This window comes from Mustelus asterias, chromosome 24 (genome assembly GCF_964213995.1).
Source record: "Mustelus asterias chromosome 24, sMusAst1.hap1.1, whole genome shotgun sequence".
Lineage (NCBI taxonomy): Eukaryota > Metazoa > Chordata > Chondrichthyes > Carcharhiniformes > Triakidae > Mustelus > Mustelus asterias.
In genome coordinates, this window is record NC_135824.1 from 1,719,207 (window position 1) to 1,740,148 (window position 20,942).

Consider the following 20,942-nt stretch of genomic DNA (forward strand, 5'->3'; position numbering starts at 1 on the left):
CTGCCTCTGAGCTTGAAGCTCTGGGTTTCGATCCCATCCTCAGGCTCGATGGCCCAGCAAGGTGGGTTCTAATGTGGCCAAACAGGTTGAGTCTCAACTTGTAAACCCTTCCAACACTTGCTAAAAGTGGGAGATATGACCGCGTAATGGAAAGAAACTGGAGCCCCTCCCATCACTTTGTTAATACGAGTGTGTAAACATGCATGTTGCCATAGCATCTGGGACTCCATGGTGGTTGGCTCGATTGGCCAGATGGCCAATGTGGATCAGAGTGGTGCCAACAGCACTGGGTTTGGGACGTGTCCCCTTGCCCCTACTTGTGGTCGATGTTGTGAGGCTTTGGGTTGGATCTGTCTTCAGAACACTGCTCCCACTGCACCCACAACTGGGAGCTTCAGTAAGGTCAGTGCCTCAATCTGGTGATATCTGTTTAGCTGTAAGGCTGAGACACATTCCCCCCAGTCCTTCACCCCAACCTTTTCCTCAGCCACCCCATGTACAGGCAGGTTGATGTGTGCAAGTATTGCTTTAGAGCTACGCTCGCAGTTTGGCAAAGACCACCACCCTTATTGTAAAAATAATCTATAAACGAAAGTACAGCTCCCCCACCCCCGATGAAGTCCTGTGGCGTAGTGTTAGATTTGAAGGTAGCTGCTTATCAGGAGAGAGTCCAGATTTGAACGAAGGGATAGATGTTGAGAAGATCTCTGACTTTCCCTTGTCGATGGTGTGGGAGAGGAAAGATGATCTAATCTGTCACAAGGAGCAGCAGTTATTCCTCGTTCAATGTGTTCTTCAATCCAAAACCGTGAAACAGTTGAATTATCAATAATTTCCCATTTCTCTTTACTTACATGAAAAAGAACATTGACTCAGAATCCAGAGAAGAAGATAACACCAGACTAAAGGTAAAAGTCAAAACCACCAAAGACTCAGATGGTTTTTATATAGAACTAGAGTGGTTTGGGTGAGAAATTTTACTTTAACCAAGGGTTTAGATAGGAAATTGTGAGGATCCCTGAGTGAGTTATAAAACCGCAATCCAACCAAGAACCAGATTGCTAATCCTTCCAGAGATCACTTGTCAGTTCCAGTCAATCTATCCCGCGAGGAATCTAGCAGAGATTCTTTACAATGTAATCAGGCGGCAGAGGGTTAGAAACTCAATGATCTTAACCAAAGACTGATGGGATATGGTACCACATTCTCCGGAATGTTCTGGTCTCAGCTGTTTCATTATGTGGACGAGTCACTTGGAGATCAAAGGGAAATAGAGAGAATGAAACATGAGATTGCATTAGAAATCCTTGTACATTTTGATGGACTGTTTGTACAGTGTGTGTGTTGTAAATGTCAATATGTTCACTGTAAAACTGCAAGATTCCCAACTTACAACAACAACTTGCATTTATATAGCACTTTGATATATTAAAACATCTGAAAGTACTTCACGGGCGTGTCATCAGGCAAGATTTGATACTGAGACACATTGGCTGGTAACTCCCTCAGAGTGGAATCTCTGGGAATTACCGTTCTGAATAAACCCTTGCTGAAATGGCACAGCCCCTGTCCCACCCAAACCTCCTCAGTCAGCATCCCCCCCCCCACCCCCCTGCCGCACAAGCCATGCAGCCCCCCATCCCCCCATCCCCCCCCCACCCCCACAAGCGGTGCAGCCCCCATCCCCCCCCCCCCCCCTGCAATATCAGCCTGGAGTGATTGGGGCACAGAGAGGTAGGACACTCCCTCTTTTTACAGCAGTATCTGCCATAAAGCGGATGTTTAAAGGGACAATTAAAAGGGAGCAAGGAAGTGGTTTACTGGGAGGGGGAGACCAGGAGGTGGCAGGGCAGACCAGACTGAAATTGGAGTGAAGCTGGGGCTGTCAGAGTCGGAGTGGAGGGGGTGTCGGGTGAAGGGGGTTGGAGTGGGAGTGCTGGGTCCCCAGGGAGAGTTGGGTAAAATCTGCAGAACCATTTTTAATTTTTGATTTGACAATTTGATTTTTTTATTGTCACATGTATTGGGATACAGTGAAAAGTATTGTTTCTTGCGTGCTATGCAGACAAAGCATACCGTTCATAGAGAACACAGGGGAGAAGGAAAGGAGAGAGTACAGAATGTACTGTTATAGTTATTGCTAGGGTGCAGAGAAAGATCAACTTAATATATGGTAGGTCCATTCAAAAGTCTGATGGCAGCAGGGAAAAAATTGTTCTTGAGTCAGTTGATATGTGACCTCAGACTTTTGTATCTTTTCCCGACAGAAGAAGGTAGAAGAGAGAATGTCCGGGGTGCGTGGGATCTTGATTATGCTGGCTGCTTTTTCAAGGCAGTGGGAAGTGTAGACAGAGTCAATGGATGGGAGGCTGGTTTGCGCGATGGACTGGGCTTCATTCACGACCCTTTATAGTTCCTTGCGGCCTTGGGCAGAGCAGGAGCCATACCAAGCTGTGATACAACCAGAAAGAATGCTTTCTATGGTGCACCTGTAAAAATTAGTGAGAGTCGTAGCTGACATGCCAAATTTCCTTGGCCTCCTGAGAAAGTAGAGATAAAAGTAGAGGAACCATCCGAAGTTAGCGATTTAAGTCGTTTTGTCCCATGATTCCCGGCCCAGTGAGAGGAGGTTAGCATTTCTGGGCAATTGGCAGGTAAATCCTTACGTGGGAACTTCCTAGAGAAATTCCCCAGTGCATAATTGGGGTAACTCTAGATGTGACTTGGGGAACCAGGAGATGTAAGGATAGGTGACCAAAACTTGACCAAAGAGGACATTTTAAGGAATGTCTTAAAGGAGGTGGAGAGAGGAGAACTTTAAGGAGGGAATTCCAGAGCTTAGGGCTTGGACATTTGAAGGCATGGCCAACAAGGGTGGGGCAGTTAAAATCTGGGGTGCCCATGAGGCAAAAGATAGAGGAGCTCAGGAATTTATTTCAGAGAAATATTCACAAATGGCATTGAGTTTCGATTTGTTTGGCATTTTACTTAAATTTGAATTAATTACCTTTGAACATGTGTTTGCGATCTCTGGTTTAATTTGTTGGTATATTTTCTTGTTTAATGTTTAGCCCAAAGCGATTCTAACTCGAGGAAGCAGCACCCCCTCCCTACACAACAGTATGCTACGCAACACCATCTTTCAGCTCATGATCAACACACTCGACCCATTGGCGGAAGGTAAAGGACTGAACTCCTGTTGGGTAGACTGTAAGATCTGGTTATTTAACAACTAGGGACCAAACTGGTTCATTTGTAGCGAGTAGTACGTGTCAGATGCCTTTTAAAAGTTATTACCTTTGCTGAAAAGTTGGATGTTTATTTTTCTGCATTTGCTAAGCGCGAGAATGCAGTGACCTCAGTTCATGTTGATTCAGCTACTTGTCAGGAATAATTAGAACAACAAGAAATTATACCTTAGACGCGATTCTCCAGTTTGCGCTCTAAGTTCTCCCGTTGGCGGGTAAACGGGGTGAATGGTATTGGCACTGGCAGCACTGAACAGGGCCAGGGCGTCCCCCCCACTGTAACCACTAGCTGCAGCCCCCCACTCGCACTCCATCAATCAACATGGCAGAACCAAGAGCTGCCCCTCGCTTCCTGGATCCGGACGGCGAGACAAGATGCTGGAGGCCAGGCTAGAGGAGGGGCATCCCGTTCCCAAGGGTTGGCAGGAGACCCTGTGCCAATATGTTGGCAGATGCCTGGGTAGTGGTGGCTGAGACTGCAACAGGTTTACCAGGAAGACTGCAATTCAATGCAGGAAGAAGATACTGCTTCGAGCTACAGGGGTGAGTACCCACCTATCTTCCCCTGGCACCCCCAACCCCACGACCATAACCTCTGCCATCTAAAATTAAATCCTTGCAACCCTCAAGCACCCCAGCTACCAGCTTCTCCCTCCAATCCCCCAACTAATCCCCATCACTACCTCTCTCAGACTTACCCCAGTGCCCACGCTTGTCACCTGATGTCAACCCTCCCTATAGCCAACCAGCCACCATCTCACAATGTCCTCTTTGTGTCTCCGTAGGACAAGATTCCACACAACCAGAGGAAGCGGGAGAAGACGGGCTTGCCAGAGCTGCAGGTTCTCACCACCTTTGGGGAGAGGGCGCTGGAAATCGCAGGGGAGGTCACTGAGTGAGTGGTGGCCGACTGTGAGATTGGAAAACCCCGAGGAAGTGAGAGTCCAATACGTCATTACCCTGAGGACCCGTCTCCAGGGAGTCGACATTCCCCACACTGACCCCATCTTTTTTCTCTTCCAGGATCTTCACCAGGTGGAGCTGGGACATCTGGGGTGGCAGCCCCCTGCCCAAGCCCTCGGAACACCCCCAATCACAGCCTCTGTTTTCACCTGTACCATCCACCAGCACAGAGACACTCACCGCGGTGGGAAATGTTAGCGGTTGGCTTCTGGTGAGCCCCAGACAGCTGCTGCTGCTGCACGTCGGGTGGAGGTAGGAACTTCCAGGCAAGCCGACAGTCCGAGGACTGCTGGCTCCCAGCAACCAGGTGCCCTGAAGGCAGATGTGGATAATCTGGAAAAGGTGATCCCAGCGCTGGTACAAATGCAAAGCCAGGCTTACTCTCACAGGAGATGGTGCCAGCAATGCGTGGTACCCGGAGCAACACTGCAAGGGTGGCGACCGCAGTGGAAAACCCGGGGGCAAGACATTCGAGGCATGTCTGACAATGTCCAAAGCGTGGCTCCCTCCGATGTCCATGTCTGAGGCCCTGGACAAAAGATCCCAGTCACACATGGACATGTTCCGAACACAGAGGGACATTGCTGAGACGCTCCAGTGCTTGGCCCAATCACAGCCGTCCATGGCTGAGGACATTGCCAATGTGGCTCAGACAATGGCTGCCTCCAGGACTGGCATCGCCAGCTGAGGCATCTGTATCTCACTGCACCAACCCCTCTGTCCCATGGAGGGAGCAGGGCCACTCCAAGGGAGCAGGGCCACCCCAAGGGAGCAGGGCCACTCCAAGGGAGCAGGGCCACTCCGAGGGAGCAGGGCCACTCCAAGGGAGCAGGGTCACCCCGAGGAAGCAGGGTCGCCCCGAGAGAGAGGGCCACTCCGAGAGAGAGGGCCACTCCGAGAGAGAGGGCCACTCCGAGAGAGAGGGCCACTCCGAGAGAGAGGGCCACTCCGAGGGAGCAGGGTCACCCCGAGGAAGCAGGGCCACTCCGAGGGAGCAGGGCCACCCCGAGGGACCAGGAGACACTGGAACCCATCCCAGGGCCTTCCCTAGGGAGACGCTGGGAGTCGCCAGCCCTTCTAAATTCCCCTTCCTGACACCGGTGTCTCTAGTGGGCAGTGGGCAGAAAACCCAGGGTGACATCGTCACCAGTGACACCCGGACGTCAGCCGGGGCCCTCCAATGGACGCCCGCCAAGGGTTTCACAGGTCAAAGGGCGTGGGAAGCAGCCTCTGCTGCGGATGTGCAATTTGGGGGGTATCTACAAGGAGCGGGAGGGCATGGGTGCAGTATCACGGTGTTGGATAGGGAGAAGGAAGCACAAAATGTACATTTGCACTTTGAAATCATCGTTACAATTCTCACTGTGTGCGGTAAACCTCAGCACTGTGGGCTGGGGGTGGAGGGTTGGGGGGGGGGGAGGCTGGGGGCTGATGGGGGGTGTACTGGGGGAGGGGGCTTGGGGGGGTTGGGGAGGAGGATGGCAGGGGAGGCTGGGGTCGGAGGCTGGGGTCGGGAGGTGTTTCTGTTTCCAGCTCCGATCTCCCCACAAACCCTCCAGCTTTGCCCTCGAGTGGGAGGCAGCGAGAGCCAGAGTTTGACAGCCTGAATTGACAGTATCACCTTTCAGCGATGTGGAGACTCACTCCAATCCCAGCACCAACACTTCCCTCAGCGCCCTAACTGTGTCCCAGATGAAAGTGGCCCCATCGCACACTCAGGACTGAGTTGGGATGTCAGTGGGAAGTCATGGAAAAGGCAGGAGTCAGACATTTTGTGACAATGAGGAGCAGCGAGTTGTCATCGCCCTCACCGTGTGAGTGGACCCACTGAGACTGAGAAGCCAGGCCCACCACCCTGCTGGGATGTAACGGCGCCCCTTGCAGGGCGGGGGAGGAGCAGACATGGGACTGGGCAAAGAAAGGTCTGAGGTTGGGGGAGGGCGGGGATTGAGCTGCCAGAACATTTATCCTCCTGGGTGGTAAATCTGGAGGTTGAGGACCTCCCTGCTCCTCTGGCCCTGCAGCACCCTGGCTGCCTCCACCTCTGGGTCCTCAGACACCATCCGCCTCCTCCTCCGCATTCAGTGACCGCCTGTTCCGCCTCTTCCTCCTCCATCACCGTGTCGCCCCACTGCTGGGTAAGATTGTGGAGCACACAGCAAGTGACCACAATCCTTGTGACCCTCAGGGGGCCCCACTGGAGAGGATCAAACAGCAGAACTGCATCTTCCGTAGGCTTACGCACTGCTCAGTGATGCTGGTGGCAGAGTAGGCCTCATTGTAATGGATCTCCACCTTGCTCAGGGCTCTCTGCACAGGCGTCATCAGCCATGAACTCAGCGGGTGACCCTTGTCCCCCACGAGCCAGCCCCGCAGCTGGGGGTTACCCTTGAAGACTCTGCAGGATAGTATGCACAGATGGGCAATGATGTTCAGCTGGATGTTCAGGGAGTGGAACCCCTCCCTGTTGATGAAGGGCACTCCCTGTTGAGGCGGTGCTGGTAGGGTGACATGGGTGCCATTGATCGTCCCCTGGCAATGGCATTGAATCCTGCAGCCGGGGTGTCCTGGTGGGCCTGGTCCGGGTTGAAGGAGATGTACTCCGATGCCCGGGCATCCGTCACCCAGCGATGCACCTGTGTGTGGAAGGTGGAGAGATTCTTCACAGTTCCCCACCCGAGCCCTGGAATGATCGAGAGGCAAAAACCTTCAGGGCAGCCGTGACTTTCACAGCCACAGGGATCGGTGTCCTCCTGCGCCTGTTGATGCCAGGTGTGAGATCCTGGCACAGATGCTGCGCTGTCTCCCTGTGAAGGTGGAGGCGTCGGCGGCCAATGTCGGACTGCTCTCAAATAGACCTCCTGTAGACCTGTGGCCTACAGACTCGCTGTCTTCTTACCCCCTCCTCGGCACGATGGACGGTTTGCATTTGAGCATCTGCAGTAACCCTCTGCTGTTCTGCGGCCAGCTCCTGTGGTGCTGGGTCATGCCTGGGCTGGCATGGCACTGGCATGGCACTCTCACCACCTCCTGCGTGCCTCGGCGCTACTCAGCAGCTCCAAACAGATATTCATCTTCAATCTGTGTGGAAAAGAGAGAGACATTCAGCAATGTAATCCATCTGTTCACTCTAACCTCCTCCCAATCCCATTGTGATCCAGCAGTTGAAGGCTGACAAACCCTCGGCTTTCTCCCATCCAGCGCTGCTTTACTAGAGCTGTAGCCCACACCAGATAACTTACACGGTCACTGACACAACCTCCTGTCCCCTCATCTTGCAACCTGGCCTCATGTCCACATCATCCGTCCCTTCACCTCAACGCTAATGGAGCACATCAGGATGCCAGTGAGCCTCGCTGTGGCTGCCTCTTCCCCCAACACCTGACTGTGTGTAGCCCCTGGGGGAAAACTGATTAATTGAGGAACAGCTGCCAGGAAGATCGGGAGTAGCATGGGTGAGAGAGGGCACAGGTGAGGAAGGATGTCTGGTGGAATCTCCTGTGTGGGCATCGTGCCACCTTCAGCCAGGCAGGTTGGCAGACTCTGGAACCTGGAATGACCTGACATATACCCTTCGATTGGCGGGACACTGTACCCCACCTCCCTAAACCCCGGTCCCTTCCAGTGACTGCATTAACAGCACAGCCCTGAACCCGTCAGGGAGTTGCCGACTGCTTCTTGGTATGAAATGCTTCACTCCTCACAAACTCTCCCTCACACGAGGAGTCTGTGAGCGCTACACTGAGTGTTAGCGGAATGCTCTGTGCCCGTATCCTGGGTTTCCTGGAGAATTCAAGGGGACTTCCTCAATGAGGGTCCTTTGTAACTGCCTGTCTGAGCTGTGGCAGCTGTTTGTGTGTTCCAGATGTTAATTCTGTGCTGGCCAGCTGTGTCCTTCTGAAGAAGCTGAGGGTGCCACAGGCTGAGGGTTTTGGTCAGAGAGATGTGTGAACTTACTGGAGCCTCGGCCGCTGAGCGATAAAGCCACTGGTTAAAGTGACCGTCTGCTCATCAAACACATCATCTGCAGCAAGCGTGTTCCAAGCGTGTTAACGTTACCCCGTGGGATAAGGATGGGATCAGAGGAAGTGGCTACAGGTAGAGAGCAGCTGCCCTATTGGGGCGTTCTACAAATCTTTCGACATGCAACATTGGGTGTGATACGAGCTGTCTGATGACATTTTTTACCTTCTACTGGGGCAGCTGATCCATGTAACCTGGGCAATTCCCCCCTCCCTCATCTGCTTTGGGGCTGTCAATGAAGGGAGTTCCTCGAGCTGTGCCAACAGCTTACACTCATTCATGCTGAGAAGGCAGAGAGGCCTGGGAGCGCTGACACATCCTGGGAGTGAAGGGAGTTCTGAGAGGGCTGGCAACAACTGGCGGGTATTAAATAAACCCAGGGTGGGACCAGATTGTGGGTGGATTGCTTTGGGGTTTGCAGGGATCCAGATGGGCATGATGCATGGATTAGCATCAAGCAGAAACCTCAGAGCTGTTACAGCAAACAAAGAGAGAATCAAACTTCGTAGAATCCTACAGTGCAGAAGGAGGCCATTCGGCCCATTGAGTCTGCACCAACCACAATCCCACCCAGGCCTTATCCTTGTAACCCCATATATTAACCCTGCTAATCCCCCTGACACTATGGAGCAATTTAGCATGGCCAATCAACCTAACCCGCACATTTTTGGACTGTGGGAGGAAACTGGAGCACCCGGAGGAAACCCACGCGGACACAAAGATGAAGTGCAAACTCCACACAGACAGCGACCCGAGGCTGGAATGGAACCCGGGTCCCTAGCGCTGTGAGGCAGCAGTGCTAACCACTGTGCCACTGTGTCACCCTTCTAACATTCAGGTGTCTGAGGGTGACATGGCGAGAGACAGAACTATTCAAACTCACCAATAGCCCAGTCATCCAAAGCAGCCCCTTCCCTCCCACTTGATCCTCACCTCCCCCAATTGAGATGCTCAGTCGTGGGGAGGCCGGTTAATGGACCATCCATCCTGCTAATGATATTACAATGAGGGGTTCAGCATAATTATCTGGGTGCTGCCCCCTCCCCGGGTGGGAGCCTGGTCGGGGCTGGAGGGTGGGTGAATCTGAAACCGACTCCTGGTGTGAATCCTGAATTTGAGCCAATGCCACTGGGCTCGGCGCTGGCGGCGAAAGGGGCCGGTGAATCCCCCCCTTAACCTCCACGGGAAAATTAATTCAATTTTAATTCGAATCGATCCATTGTTAATGAGAGTGAAACTCAGTGAAATAACATTCTGTCTGTCTGTCTGCCAGAGAGGGACATTCTGTCCTTTTAGACACAGCACTGGACTCAGTGCCAATTCTCTCAAACTCTGACACAAACCAGTTTGATGGGAGACAATTTCTCCCTTTCAGCAACAACCTTAAACAAATGTCACTTCCTCTGGGAACTGGGCGTTGAGAAGAAGCAGGAAGTTGCTGTGACAGTATGGGATGATTTGCTAATTTTTCTGGATATGGTCAAGAGTTTCAACATATTGTTGTTGGAAAGAATGGAGATTGGCATCATTTTCACCTCGTTGCAAGATTTAATTCCACAAGCTGGAACCAACAAGACTTTGTGTAAAATTTGTAACTTGTTACCATTTATCAGGGTGAAAGATCGGATAAGGTCCAATGAGTCATTAATAAATAGCTGTAAATTATTTATAGGGTGGCACAGGGGTTAGCACTGCTGCCTCACAGTGCCAGGGACCCGGCTTCAATTCCCGGTTTGGGTCACTGTCTGTGTGGAGTCTGCATGTTCTCCCCGTGTCTGCGTGGGTTTCCTCCGGGTGCTCCGGTTTCCTCCCACAGTCCAAAGATGTGCAGGTTAGGTTGATTGGACATGCTAAATTGACCCCAGTTTCAGGGGGATTGGCTGGGTAAGCATGTGGGGGTACAGGGATAGGATGGAATTGTTGTCGGTGCAGACTCAATGGGCTGAATGGACTTCTTCTGTAGTGTAGGGATTCTATGATTTTTAAAATCCTCATTAGCTCATGTTAGGTCTTTATCAGTCCCCAAAGCTTATTCTAGAGAACAGACAAGGAGCCTGGTGTACATCTTGATACAACTCGTAGACATTACATAATAACAACTTAATGATGTACATAAGAACATAAGAAATAGGAGTTGAAGTCGGCTGGAACCTGCTGTACCATTATTTCTGATCCTCTATCTCAATTCCACTTTCCTTCACTATCCCCATTATCCCTTAATTCCCAAAAATCTCAATCTTAAATATACTCAACAACTGGGCATCCACGTTTCTCTGAGTGAAGACATTTCTCTTCTTTTCAGTGGTAGATTCCCCAGTCGGAGGAAACATCCTCGCAGAACTTACCTCATCCTTAAGAATTTTATATTTTACAATGAGAACACACCTCATTCTTCCAAAATCCAGAGAATATTGGACTAACCTCCAAGTATCTCCTCCACCTAATCAGCACCACATTATCATCACCTTAAAAACAGCTTGAAATTCTCAATAAAATGTTGCCCTTTTATCTCGTTCATGTGTCAATCTCCGTTCTTAGTGTCAAACTCTCTCTGACCTCGAATAACTCTGAAGGATTTACCAACTCTACCTTTCAAAAATAGATAAGCAGAGATTGGAGGCTAAGCAGATAACTGCAAGTCACAACTGCTGACAAGGTTCTCCGAACCAGGCACAAGTGGAATCCTGTGTAACTCTTTCCTTTTCCATCACTATAAAACACACTTTACAGATCACTACTAGAAACTCCATTGCTGCAAATTCAGTTATCAATCCATTCCTATCGCTTTTAGAAACTTTCCCTCAACCCCACCTTTCTACAATCTCAGTGAAGATATCTGTCTCTCGTTCTGAGTTGGAGAAATTCAAAGAGACTGGGTTGCCACCTGTGGTTCACATGAGGTCCCAACTCCGATCACTCTACCCACAGGCTCCCGCCATTGGCCGCATAACATGCCCATCTTTGTAGTGAATGGCCAATGAGAAAGTGAGCAGACTCTTCGTTGTCTGATTGGATGATTCTGGACTGCCACTCAAACAGTATTGTTAGTTAATGGAGTTTGGATAGAATCAGAGCCAGCTAGATGGTCACTCTCTGTGTTAAACAATCTCCAACACTCACCCTCATGGGTCACACATAAAGAGAGAAAGACTTACATTTCGATAGTGCCTTTCACAAAATACTTTACAGCCAATGAAGAACTTGTATGTCTCTGTTGTAATGTAGGGAATGTGGCAGCCAATCAGGCAGCAAGCTCCCACAATGCAATAATGACCAAACAATCTGTCTGTGTGATATTAATTTGAGGTTAAACATTGACACAGGACAACAGGAAGAACTCATCTGTTCTTCTTTGAATAGAGTCATGGAATGTTTTGCATCCATCTTTGAGAATGGATGGGCACCATCTTAATGCCACATCCAAGAATAGGCGCCTCCAACAGTGCGGCACTGCCTCAGCCCTGCGTACAGAGCATCAGCCTGGAATGAGATGCCGATTTTCATAGTCACCTGCCTTCACCTGGCCAATGAGAAAGTGACCGTCTGATTGGATGATTCTAAACTGGAATGTGGTTCTAGCCACTGGGCCAAGGATAAATTAAATCCAGCTGGTCGCCATGTTCACCAGCAGGAGCGGGGTGAAGGAAAGGAGGAACACGGGGGCCAAACTGCCACCTGTTCTTTTGCTTTTCCCAATTGGGTTTTGTTTGGTCAGGATTTAGATTAATATCTGGAGTCAAGAGATTACACCTCAAACAGGGCCGACATTACTGGGGTGTCGCAGCCTCACATGTACAAAACGTCTGGGAGAACTTTCTAGTCAGCACTGCCAAGACATAAGTAACCAAGACAGCCTGGTCTGTTTAGCTCTATTTTGTTGGTAAGAATTACTTTCTAAAGCAAGTTAGAAAGAGGTCCAAATATTGAGAAACTTAGTCCAATAACCTTTCAGGATTCCCAGAGATTCTCCTGGAATCTCTGGGAATTCAATATTAAACTCCTGAACACTGTTGTGAACAAATCCGGGAGAACTATCACAAAGGCTAAAGACAATATTGGTCGGGATTTTACCGGCTTCCCCGATGGATGGAACGAGCCGGTAAAACCCTGCGAGAGCTGGGAAATCAGGATGGCGCCCGATTTCCCAGCTGGAGAGCTGGATTTCCAGAGAGACCGGAAATGGGCGAGAGGCTGAATAATTTATTCTAATTTATTTAAATGAAGATTTGCATCTGTTTAGTGAGGCTGGCGCTGAAGCGTCCGGGCTCGCCTGCCTTTATGGCCTCGCCGGGAGATGTTCTCTCTGGCGAGGAAAACACCTTCTCCCCATTAACATGGAACAGTTGTGTTGGCCTCGCCAGTGGAACCGTAAGCCATTGAGGCCCCCCGGGAGGCCGAGGGAAAGGGTGGGGTGCCCTTGGGCAGTGCCAGCCTGGCAGTGCCAATCTGGCACCTTGGCACTGCCAGCCTGGCACCTTGGTAATCCCACCAGGCAATGCCATGGGGCTGAGCCTATGGGGGAATAGGACCAAAGGGGACGGGCCTGAAGGAGGCGGGGCCTGAAGGGAGCAGGGCCTGAAGGCAGAGGGAGGGGGGGTCACTGCGCACTCTGCAAGCAATCAGATCGAGGGGGAGGGGGACCATTGCCGCTCTGCAGATGTGATCAAATCGGGGGGGGGGGGGGGGGGGGGGGGGTAGAGGGCGGTGCGATTGGTCTGGGCAGCAGGGGTTAGATGTCTGTGCGTATTGGGGCTTGCGATCGGCCACAGGTTCCCACAGTTGTGGAGAGGGGTTGGTTCAAGCTGTCTGCGGCAGCAGGGGCCTGACAGCTTGCTGTCTGTCAGAACCCTGCTGTTGTAATTGCGCATGTGCAGACACAGAGATCTGTTGTCAATATTTTATTTACTTTCTTCCAGCTTTTTGTAGGAAACAGGATAAAAGTTGGTTTGGTTACATGGGGCAGTCGGGTAGGAGGTCATGTGATTAACCCTCCAGCAATACGTCTACCCAGAGTTGAAAGCCCTATTTCAGTCAGATGGTATTTAATGATGCTTCATACACTGCTCTGGGGGACACAGGCAGAATCAATATCTATGCTAAGTAAGGTCACCATTTCTTTAGGTTTTCTTATTGTTTAATATCAACAACTATAACTGGTCCTTTGACTGCTTTTAAAAATAAGGGAGAATTTCTGAGCTTCATCATCTTGGCACAGTGGTTAGCACTGCTGCCTCACAGCACCAGGGGCCCGGGTTCGATTCCCAGGGGCACGGTGGCACAGTGGTTCGCACTGCTGTCTCACAGCACCAGGGGCCCGGGTTCAATTCCCAGGGGCACGGTGGCACAATGGTTAGCACTGCTGCCTCACAGCACCAGGGGCCCGGGTTCGATTCCCAGGGGCACGGTGGCACAATGGTTCGCACTGCTGCCTCACAGCACCAGGGGCCCGGGTTCGATTCCCAGGGGCACGGTGGCACAGTGGTTCGCACTGCTGCCTCACAGCACCAGGGGCCCGGGTTCGATTCCCAGGGGCACGGTGGCACAGTGGTTCGCACTGCTGCCTCACAGCACCAGGGGCCCGGGTTCAATTCCCAGGGGCACGGTGGCACAGTGGTTAGCACTGCTGCCTCACAGCACCAGGGACCCGGGTTCGATTCCCAGGGGCACGGTGGCACAGTGGTTAGCACTGCTGCCTCACAGCACCCGGGACCCGGGTTCGATTCCCAGGGGCACGGTGGCACAGTGGTTAGCACTGCTGCCTCACAGCACCCGGGACCCGGGTTCAATTCCCGGGTTGGGTCACTGTCTGTGTGAAGTTTGTACGTTTTCCTCCTGTCTGCGTGAGTTTCCTCCGGGTGCTCCGGTTTCCTCCCACAGTCCAAAGATGTGCAGGTTAGATGGATTAGCCATGGGAAATGTGTGGGATTGCGGGGATAGGGAAGGGGATTGGGCCTGGGTAAGATGCTCTGTCAGAAAGTCAGCGCAGACTCAATGGGCTGAATGGCCTCCTTCTGTACTGTAGGGATTCTATGGTGTTGTCCTACATCCTGAATCCCTGGAATCCCAGGACTCTGGATCTTGGCAGATTCAATGATTGCAACTTTCAGAAAGTCGAAGTCACATTTTTATATTCCAATTTATTTTATCTCAAGCAAGCTGTTTCCACAACAATGCAACTTTAAGGAAAGACAGTTTTCCCTCATCCTGGCTGCCAGTTTTTGGTTTTGCAATGAATGATTTTATTATCACTGAGTTTGACTATTGTCAAATTAATGGAAAAAGCCACTTCTTGCACTGACAAATAGTAGTGTCCACATTACAACAAATCCTCTCCTCACCGACACCCCTCAGCCCCATCTGCCCATCTTCACACTCTCGAAAATTCTTCCTCTGGGTCTCCTAAATTTAAACACAATAATCAGAGGAAATCAAAAAGATTTGGAGATCCGTCCAAATCTCTCACTTCCCTCACTCCCTAACCTCAGATCCTACCCAGTTTGGGCCTCCTATCCTCAAACTTGTGTGACCTGGGGTTTGAACTCTGATGAGTTATTGGATAGGCACATGGAGCACACCAGGATGATAGGGAGTGGGATAGCTTGATCTTGGTTTCAGATAAAGCTCGGCACAACATCGTGGGCCGAAGGGCCTGTTCTGTGCTGTACTGTTCTATCTATGTTCTATGTGCAGTGTAAACTTTTTCAGTTCCCTTCATAGAACGGAAAGCCTCAAATTTTCCATCTTTCCCAAAGAAACAAATTCCTTTTCCTAAACTTTTCCTTAAGAATTAAAATTCCGATAATCTGGAATCCAAGCAGATTAATGTTAGCTGGAGTGTTATATTTTGAAAATGGATAGATGTTTAGTTGCTGCCCTTAGATAGTTCCAGAATTATTATTAAATTAGCAAAATGATGAGTCAATGGATGATGGAAAGGAATATATTTTGATGGTCGGAATTTGTTAATTGTTGAGAGTTTGTCTGTTGCCAATGCTGCCAATTAGCTCTGACAATGGGTCATCCAGACTCGGAACGTTGGCTCTATTCTCTCTCCACAGACGCTGCCAGACCTGCTGAGATTTTCCAGCATTTTCTGTTTTTGTTTCAGATTCCAGCGTCCGCAGTATTTTGCTTTTATATTATGTTGCCAATGAGGAGTCCTTGCTGCTTGATTTTCCGTCTGCAACAATCTTCGCTTCAATCCCAGTAACCCTTGTGTTTTACCAGCCGTCGTTCCCAGCTGATTGAATGTGTGTCAAGTGAAGGAGAGATCTTGGGTTTTAATAAGATTTATTGAGCCTCAGAGAAAGCTGGATCACACTGGCAGCTCAGAGCTGGATCACTGGATCACACAGGTAGCTCAGAGCAGGATCACTGGATCACACAGGTAGCTCAGAGCAGGATCACTGGATCACACTGGCAGCTCAGAGCAGGATCACTGGGTTACACAGGTAGTCATGATGTGGAGATGCCGGCGTTGGACTGGGGTAAACACAGTAAGAAGTTTAACAACACCAGGTTACAGTCCAACAGGTTTATTTGGTAGCAAAAACCATAAGCTTTCGGAAGGAGCAGTGCTCCGAAAGCTTATGGTATTTGCTACCAAATAAACCTGTTGGACTTTAACCTGGTGTTGTGAGACTTCTTACTGTGTTACACAGGTAGCTCAGGGCAGGATCACTGGATCACACTGGTAGCTCAGGGCAGGATCACTGGATCACACTGGTAGCTCAGGGCTGGATCACTGGATCACACTGGTAGCTCAGGGCTGGATCACTGGATCACACTGGTAGCTCGGGGCTGGATCACTGGATCACACAGGTAGCTCAGGGCTAGATCACTGGATCACACTAGTAGTTCAGGGCTGGATCACTGGATCACACTGGTAGCTCAGGGCTGGATCACTGGATCACACTGGTAGCTCAGAGCTGGATCACACTGGTAGCTGAGGTCTGGATCACTGGATCACACTGGTAGCTCAGAGCTGGATCACTGGATCACACTGGTAGCTCAGAACTGGATCACACTGGTAGCTCAGGGCTGGATCACTGGAACACACTGGTAGCTCAGGATTGGATCACTGGATCACACTAGTAGTTCAGGGCTGGATCACTGGATCACACTGGTAGCTCAGGGCTGGATCACTGGATCACACTGGCAGCTCAGGGCTGTATCTCTGGATCACACTGGTAGCTCAGGGCTGGATCACTGGAACACACTGGTAGCTCAGGGCTGGATCACTGGAACACACTGGTAGCTCAGGACTGGATCACTGGATCACACTAGTAGTTCAGGGCTGGATCACTGGATCACACTGGTACCTCAGCGCTGGATCACTGGATCACACTGGTAGCTCAGGACTGGATCACAGGATCACACTGGTAGCTCAGGACTGGATCACAGGATCACACTACTAGTTCAGGGCTAAATCACTGGATCACACTGGTAGTTCAGAACTGGATCACTGGATCACACTAGTAGTTCAGGGCTGGATCACAGGATCACACTGGTAGCTCAGAACTGGATCACTGGATCACACTAGTAGTTCAGGGCTGGATCACTGGATCACACTGGTAGCTCAGAACTGGATCACTGGATCACACAGGTAGCTCAGGGCTGAATCACTGGATCACACAGGTAGCTCAGGGCTGGATCACTGGATCACACTGGCAGCTCAGAGCTCAATCAGCTCCTCATGTTCCACATGGACGTTCAATAGACAAACAGCAGCCATTGGATGACAAGAAGCCAATCACATCAAGAGTTTGCTGTCTATGGTACAAAATCAATGGTGTCTGTTATCGTGCAACCAGGGCTCCGAGAGTTAGATTATGAGAAGAGATTACACAAACAAGCCTTGGGGTACAAGACTCTGGAGTATAGAAGGTAAAAAGAAACTTTTCCCACTGGCAAGTGAACCTACGACAAGAGGACACGACCTTAAAATCAGAGCCAATTAGGAAATGCTTCTTCACACCAAGGGCAGTAGGAATGTGGAATTCTTTCCACTAAAAAACGGTAGATCTAGGAGCTCAATCTGTTTCGCTGGTGTGAGCACTACTGCAAAACCAGCATTTATTGCCCATCCCTAATTGCCCCTTGAGAAGGTGGTGGTGAGCTGCCGCCTTGAACCGCTGCAGTCCTCATGGTGTAGGTACACCCATAGTGCTGTTAGGGAGGGAGCTCCAAGATTTTGACCCAGCGACAGCAAAGGAATGGCGATATCTTTCCAAGTCAGGATGGTGAGTGATTTGGAGGGCAGTTCACAGGTGGGAGTGTTCACATGTGTCTGCTGCCCTGTCCTTCTAGATGGGAGAGGTTGCAGATTTAGAAGGTGCTGTTGAAGGTGTTTTGGTGAGTTAGTGATATAGTCATAGAGCTTTACAGCATAGAAAGAGACTCTTTGGCCCATTGTATCTGCACCAGCCGTCATGCATCTATTTATTCTAATCCTGTTTTCCTGTACTTGGTCCATAGCCTTGTATGCTATGGTGTTTCAAGTTTTCCTCTAAATGTTTCTTGTAGATGGTACACATCGCTGCTTCTGTGTGTCAGTGGTGGAGGGAGTGAATTTTTTATAATCAGTGGTTTTAATTCTGAGATTGATAGATTTTTACGAGACAAGATTATAAAGTATATGGAAAGTAAAGTTTATTTATTAGTCACAAGTAAGGCTTACATTAACACTGCAATGAAGTAACTGTGAAATTCCCCTAGTCGCCACACTCCGGCACCTGTTCGGGTCAACACACCCTAACCAGCATGTCTTTCTGAATGTGGGAGGAAACCGGAGCACCCGGAGGAAACCCACGCAGACACCAGGAGAACGTGCAAACTCCACAGAGACAGTGACCCAAATCGGGAATTGAACCCGGGTCCCTGGCGCTGTGAGGCAGCAGTGCTAACCACTGTGCCGCCCAAGGCAGGTGAATGGAGATTCAATACAGATCAGTCATGATCTCATTGAATAGCAGAATGGGCTCAAGTGACTGAATGGCCTCCTCCTGTTCCTGTCGTGAATCTAACCACTGTAACGTTACTGAGAATGTTCAGCTTTGTCACTCAATCAATAACAATCAACTCCGGTCTCCCCTAGCATGGATTCAATACAAAATGTTGTCCCCTCTGATTTAACCCAAACATCATTTTAACTCTCCCGCCCCTCCTACACCGACATTCTCATGTCCCACATTGTCCATTCACAATGAGATAAATCAAGCTCTCTGCATTTACACTTTAGGAGAGACGGATTATCTGATTGGATACAATGCAATTAAAAGTCAAGTTCTTTTGTCACAAGAAACTCATTGACCATTTTAATCAGATGGCCCTTAATACAGGAATGTCCCCCTCTCTGTTTTTATTGGCTATTAACTTAATGTGATGTAGCCAATGATTCAAAGTTGTTATTTTTAATCAACTTTAACTATCAGTGGTTTGGTGTTTGGGTCAGTTTAGACCCGACTGAATTAGAAATCAAGCAGGGATCACCCTGAGGTCAAGCACAGTAGAGTTTCAAAATTGAACGGAAAGGTTAAATCACAGGGAGCAGGACAGGGGGAGAATCACAGAGAAAGCTGGGACACTAACAAACCCAACTGGAGTGAAGGCCTTTGGCCCTGATCAAAGTTGCCAAAGACAGAGTGGCTTTGCAAGAAACTAATACAAAATGTGGCTTGGTTAAGGGAGTGGCTTTAGAATGGAAAAAATTCTCTTCTGAAAAGAAAAACCTTGCTGAAGCTTTTCATCTAGCACAAGAATGCCAAAACTTACCAACCAATCAATACCCTTTTCTCATGTAGTATGAATTGTTGCAATCATTTGAAATTTGGCATTATTGTCTTTGTCCTGATGAGTGCAAGATGAAAAACTTCAGCAACGTGTCTCTCTTTTCACCAACATTCAAATTCCGTGCAAGTGTTAGATCCAAGAGAACACCATGAAGTCAGGTGTGTGAGCACAGACCCCTGTTCCCTCTGTGATACCACTGCTGATAGCTCTGCTGATGTCTATACTCTCGATATGCTCTGATGCCGTAGAGATTATATGAGATGGAGATGGAAATGTAAAAACTCCTGCCTCCAAGAAAGAACAAGGTAAGTGAGGAGGCTCCACAATTCCCAATGTGTCATTAATATCCCACCATTTCCATGCCTCCATTTTTAATATCAGTAATGTTGTGATATATTTTTCTCTTTTGGAGCGCTGCTCCTTCGTCAGGTGGAGTGGAAATCTGCGCTCATTTTCACTCCATCTGACGAAGGAGCAGCGCTCTGAAAGCTAATGGCATTTGCTACCAAATAAACCTGCTGGACTTTAACCTGGTGTTGTTAAAACTCTTACTGTGTTCACCCCAGTCCAACGCCGGCATCTCCACATCATGGTATAGAAAGACACAGGAACATTCTCATTAAGGTCTTGTTAATGCTCTGTGTTAAGAATTGAGTGTAGTTTTGTGCAAAGGGGAATATAGACCATGAATCAAACCCTGGCATCTGATCTGGAACATTCTCAGTCGTACAGAGGACTGGTGAACACAGTGAATAGTTTAGAGGCAAATGGGATGTGGTTATTACTCTTTAATTAACTCAACTCCCAATAGCAAACATAACTTGGCTCAGGGAAAGAAGTTCAGATCTACAGGGGACACCATTTTTATTGACGATGAATGGGCAGAAAACCTACCTTGCGTGTTACATTTCCATCAGTCCATTCATGTATCTGTAAAACCTCAATACCATTGAAACTTGCCTGTTTGTGCACGGGTTTATATTTGTACACTGAGGGTCAGAAATTTGTGCGTCCTATTTTTTGGGAGTGTGGACCACAATTAATTATCTCCTGGCATCAGTTCAGATTGAGGTTGGCAGCACATGAATTTGGGGCACTCACCGTCTACATTGCTGAGGTGGCCCCGGTGCTGCTTCTACGCTCAGTCGGAGAGCCCAGCAGCATTGATCCCAAACCCGATTGTGCAGCTGGCCAGCTGTTCTTAAAGGCAAATAATCATGGGGGACTTCAACATGCACATTGACTGGCAGACTCAAGTCGGTAAGGGTGGAATGGAGGAAGAGTTCTTAGAATGCTGTCGGGATAGTTTCCTTGAACAGCATGTTACGGAACCGACGAGGGAACGAGCTATTTTGGATCTGGTATTGTGTAACGAGGTAGGTAGAATTAAGGATCTTATTGTGAAGGACCCTCTTGGGTCTAGTGACCACAATATGGTCGAATTTCTGATTCAGATGGAAGAGGAGAAAGTTTGGTCTCAAACCAGTGTCCTCTGTTTGAACAGAGGGAAATATGATAGGATGAGGGATGAATTGGCTAAGGTAGACTGGGAGAGCAGGCTGGCAGGTAGGATAGCTGAGGAACAGTGGAGGATTTTTAAGGAGATCCTTTTCAGTTCTCAGCAAAAATATATTCCAGCAAAAAACAAGGATTGTAAGAAAAGGGAGAACCAGCCGTGGATAACGAAGGAAATAAAGGAGAGTATTAAAATAAAAACAGCTGCGTACAGAGTGGCCAAAAATAGTGGAGAAACAAGTGATTGGGAAAAATTTAAGAAACAACAAAGAGAGACTAAGAAAGCGATAAAGAAAGGAAGGATAGACTATGAAGCTAGGCTAGCAATTAATATAAAAAATGATAGTAAAAGTTTTTATAAATATATAAAAAGGAATAGAGTGGCTAGAGTGAATGTTGGAC

At 49.2% G+C, this 20,942-nt stretch overlaps 1 protein-coding gene across 1 annotated transcript in view; it reads left to right on the forward strand.

The window, feature by feature from the left end:
* The window catches only part of slc24a1 (solute carrier family 24 member 1), a 64,303-nt gene that overhangs the window by 13,081 nt on the left and 30,280 nt on the right, over positions 1 to 20,942 (forward strand). Inside the window, exons 3-5 of the mRNA XM_078241894.1 lie at positions 1,564 to 1,588; positions 2,553 to 2,578; positions 3,079 to 3,180. Of these exons, the coding sequence (XP_078098020.1) occupies positions 1,564 to 1,588; positions 2,553 to 2,578; positions 3,079 to 3,180 (153 nt within the window). The remainder of the gene's footprint in view (positions 1 to 1,563; positions 1,589 to 2,552; positions 2,579 to 3,078; positions 3,181 to 20,942) is intronic.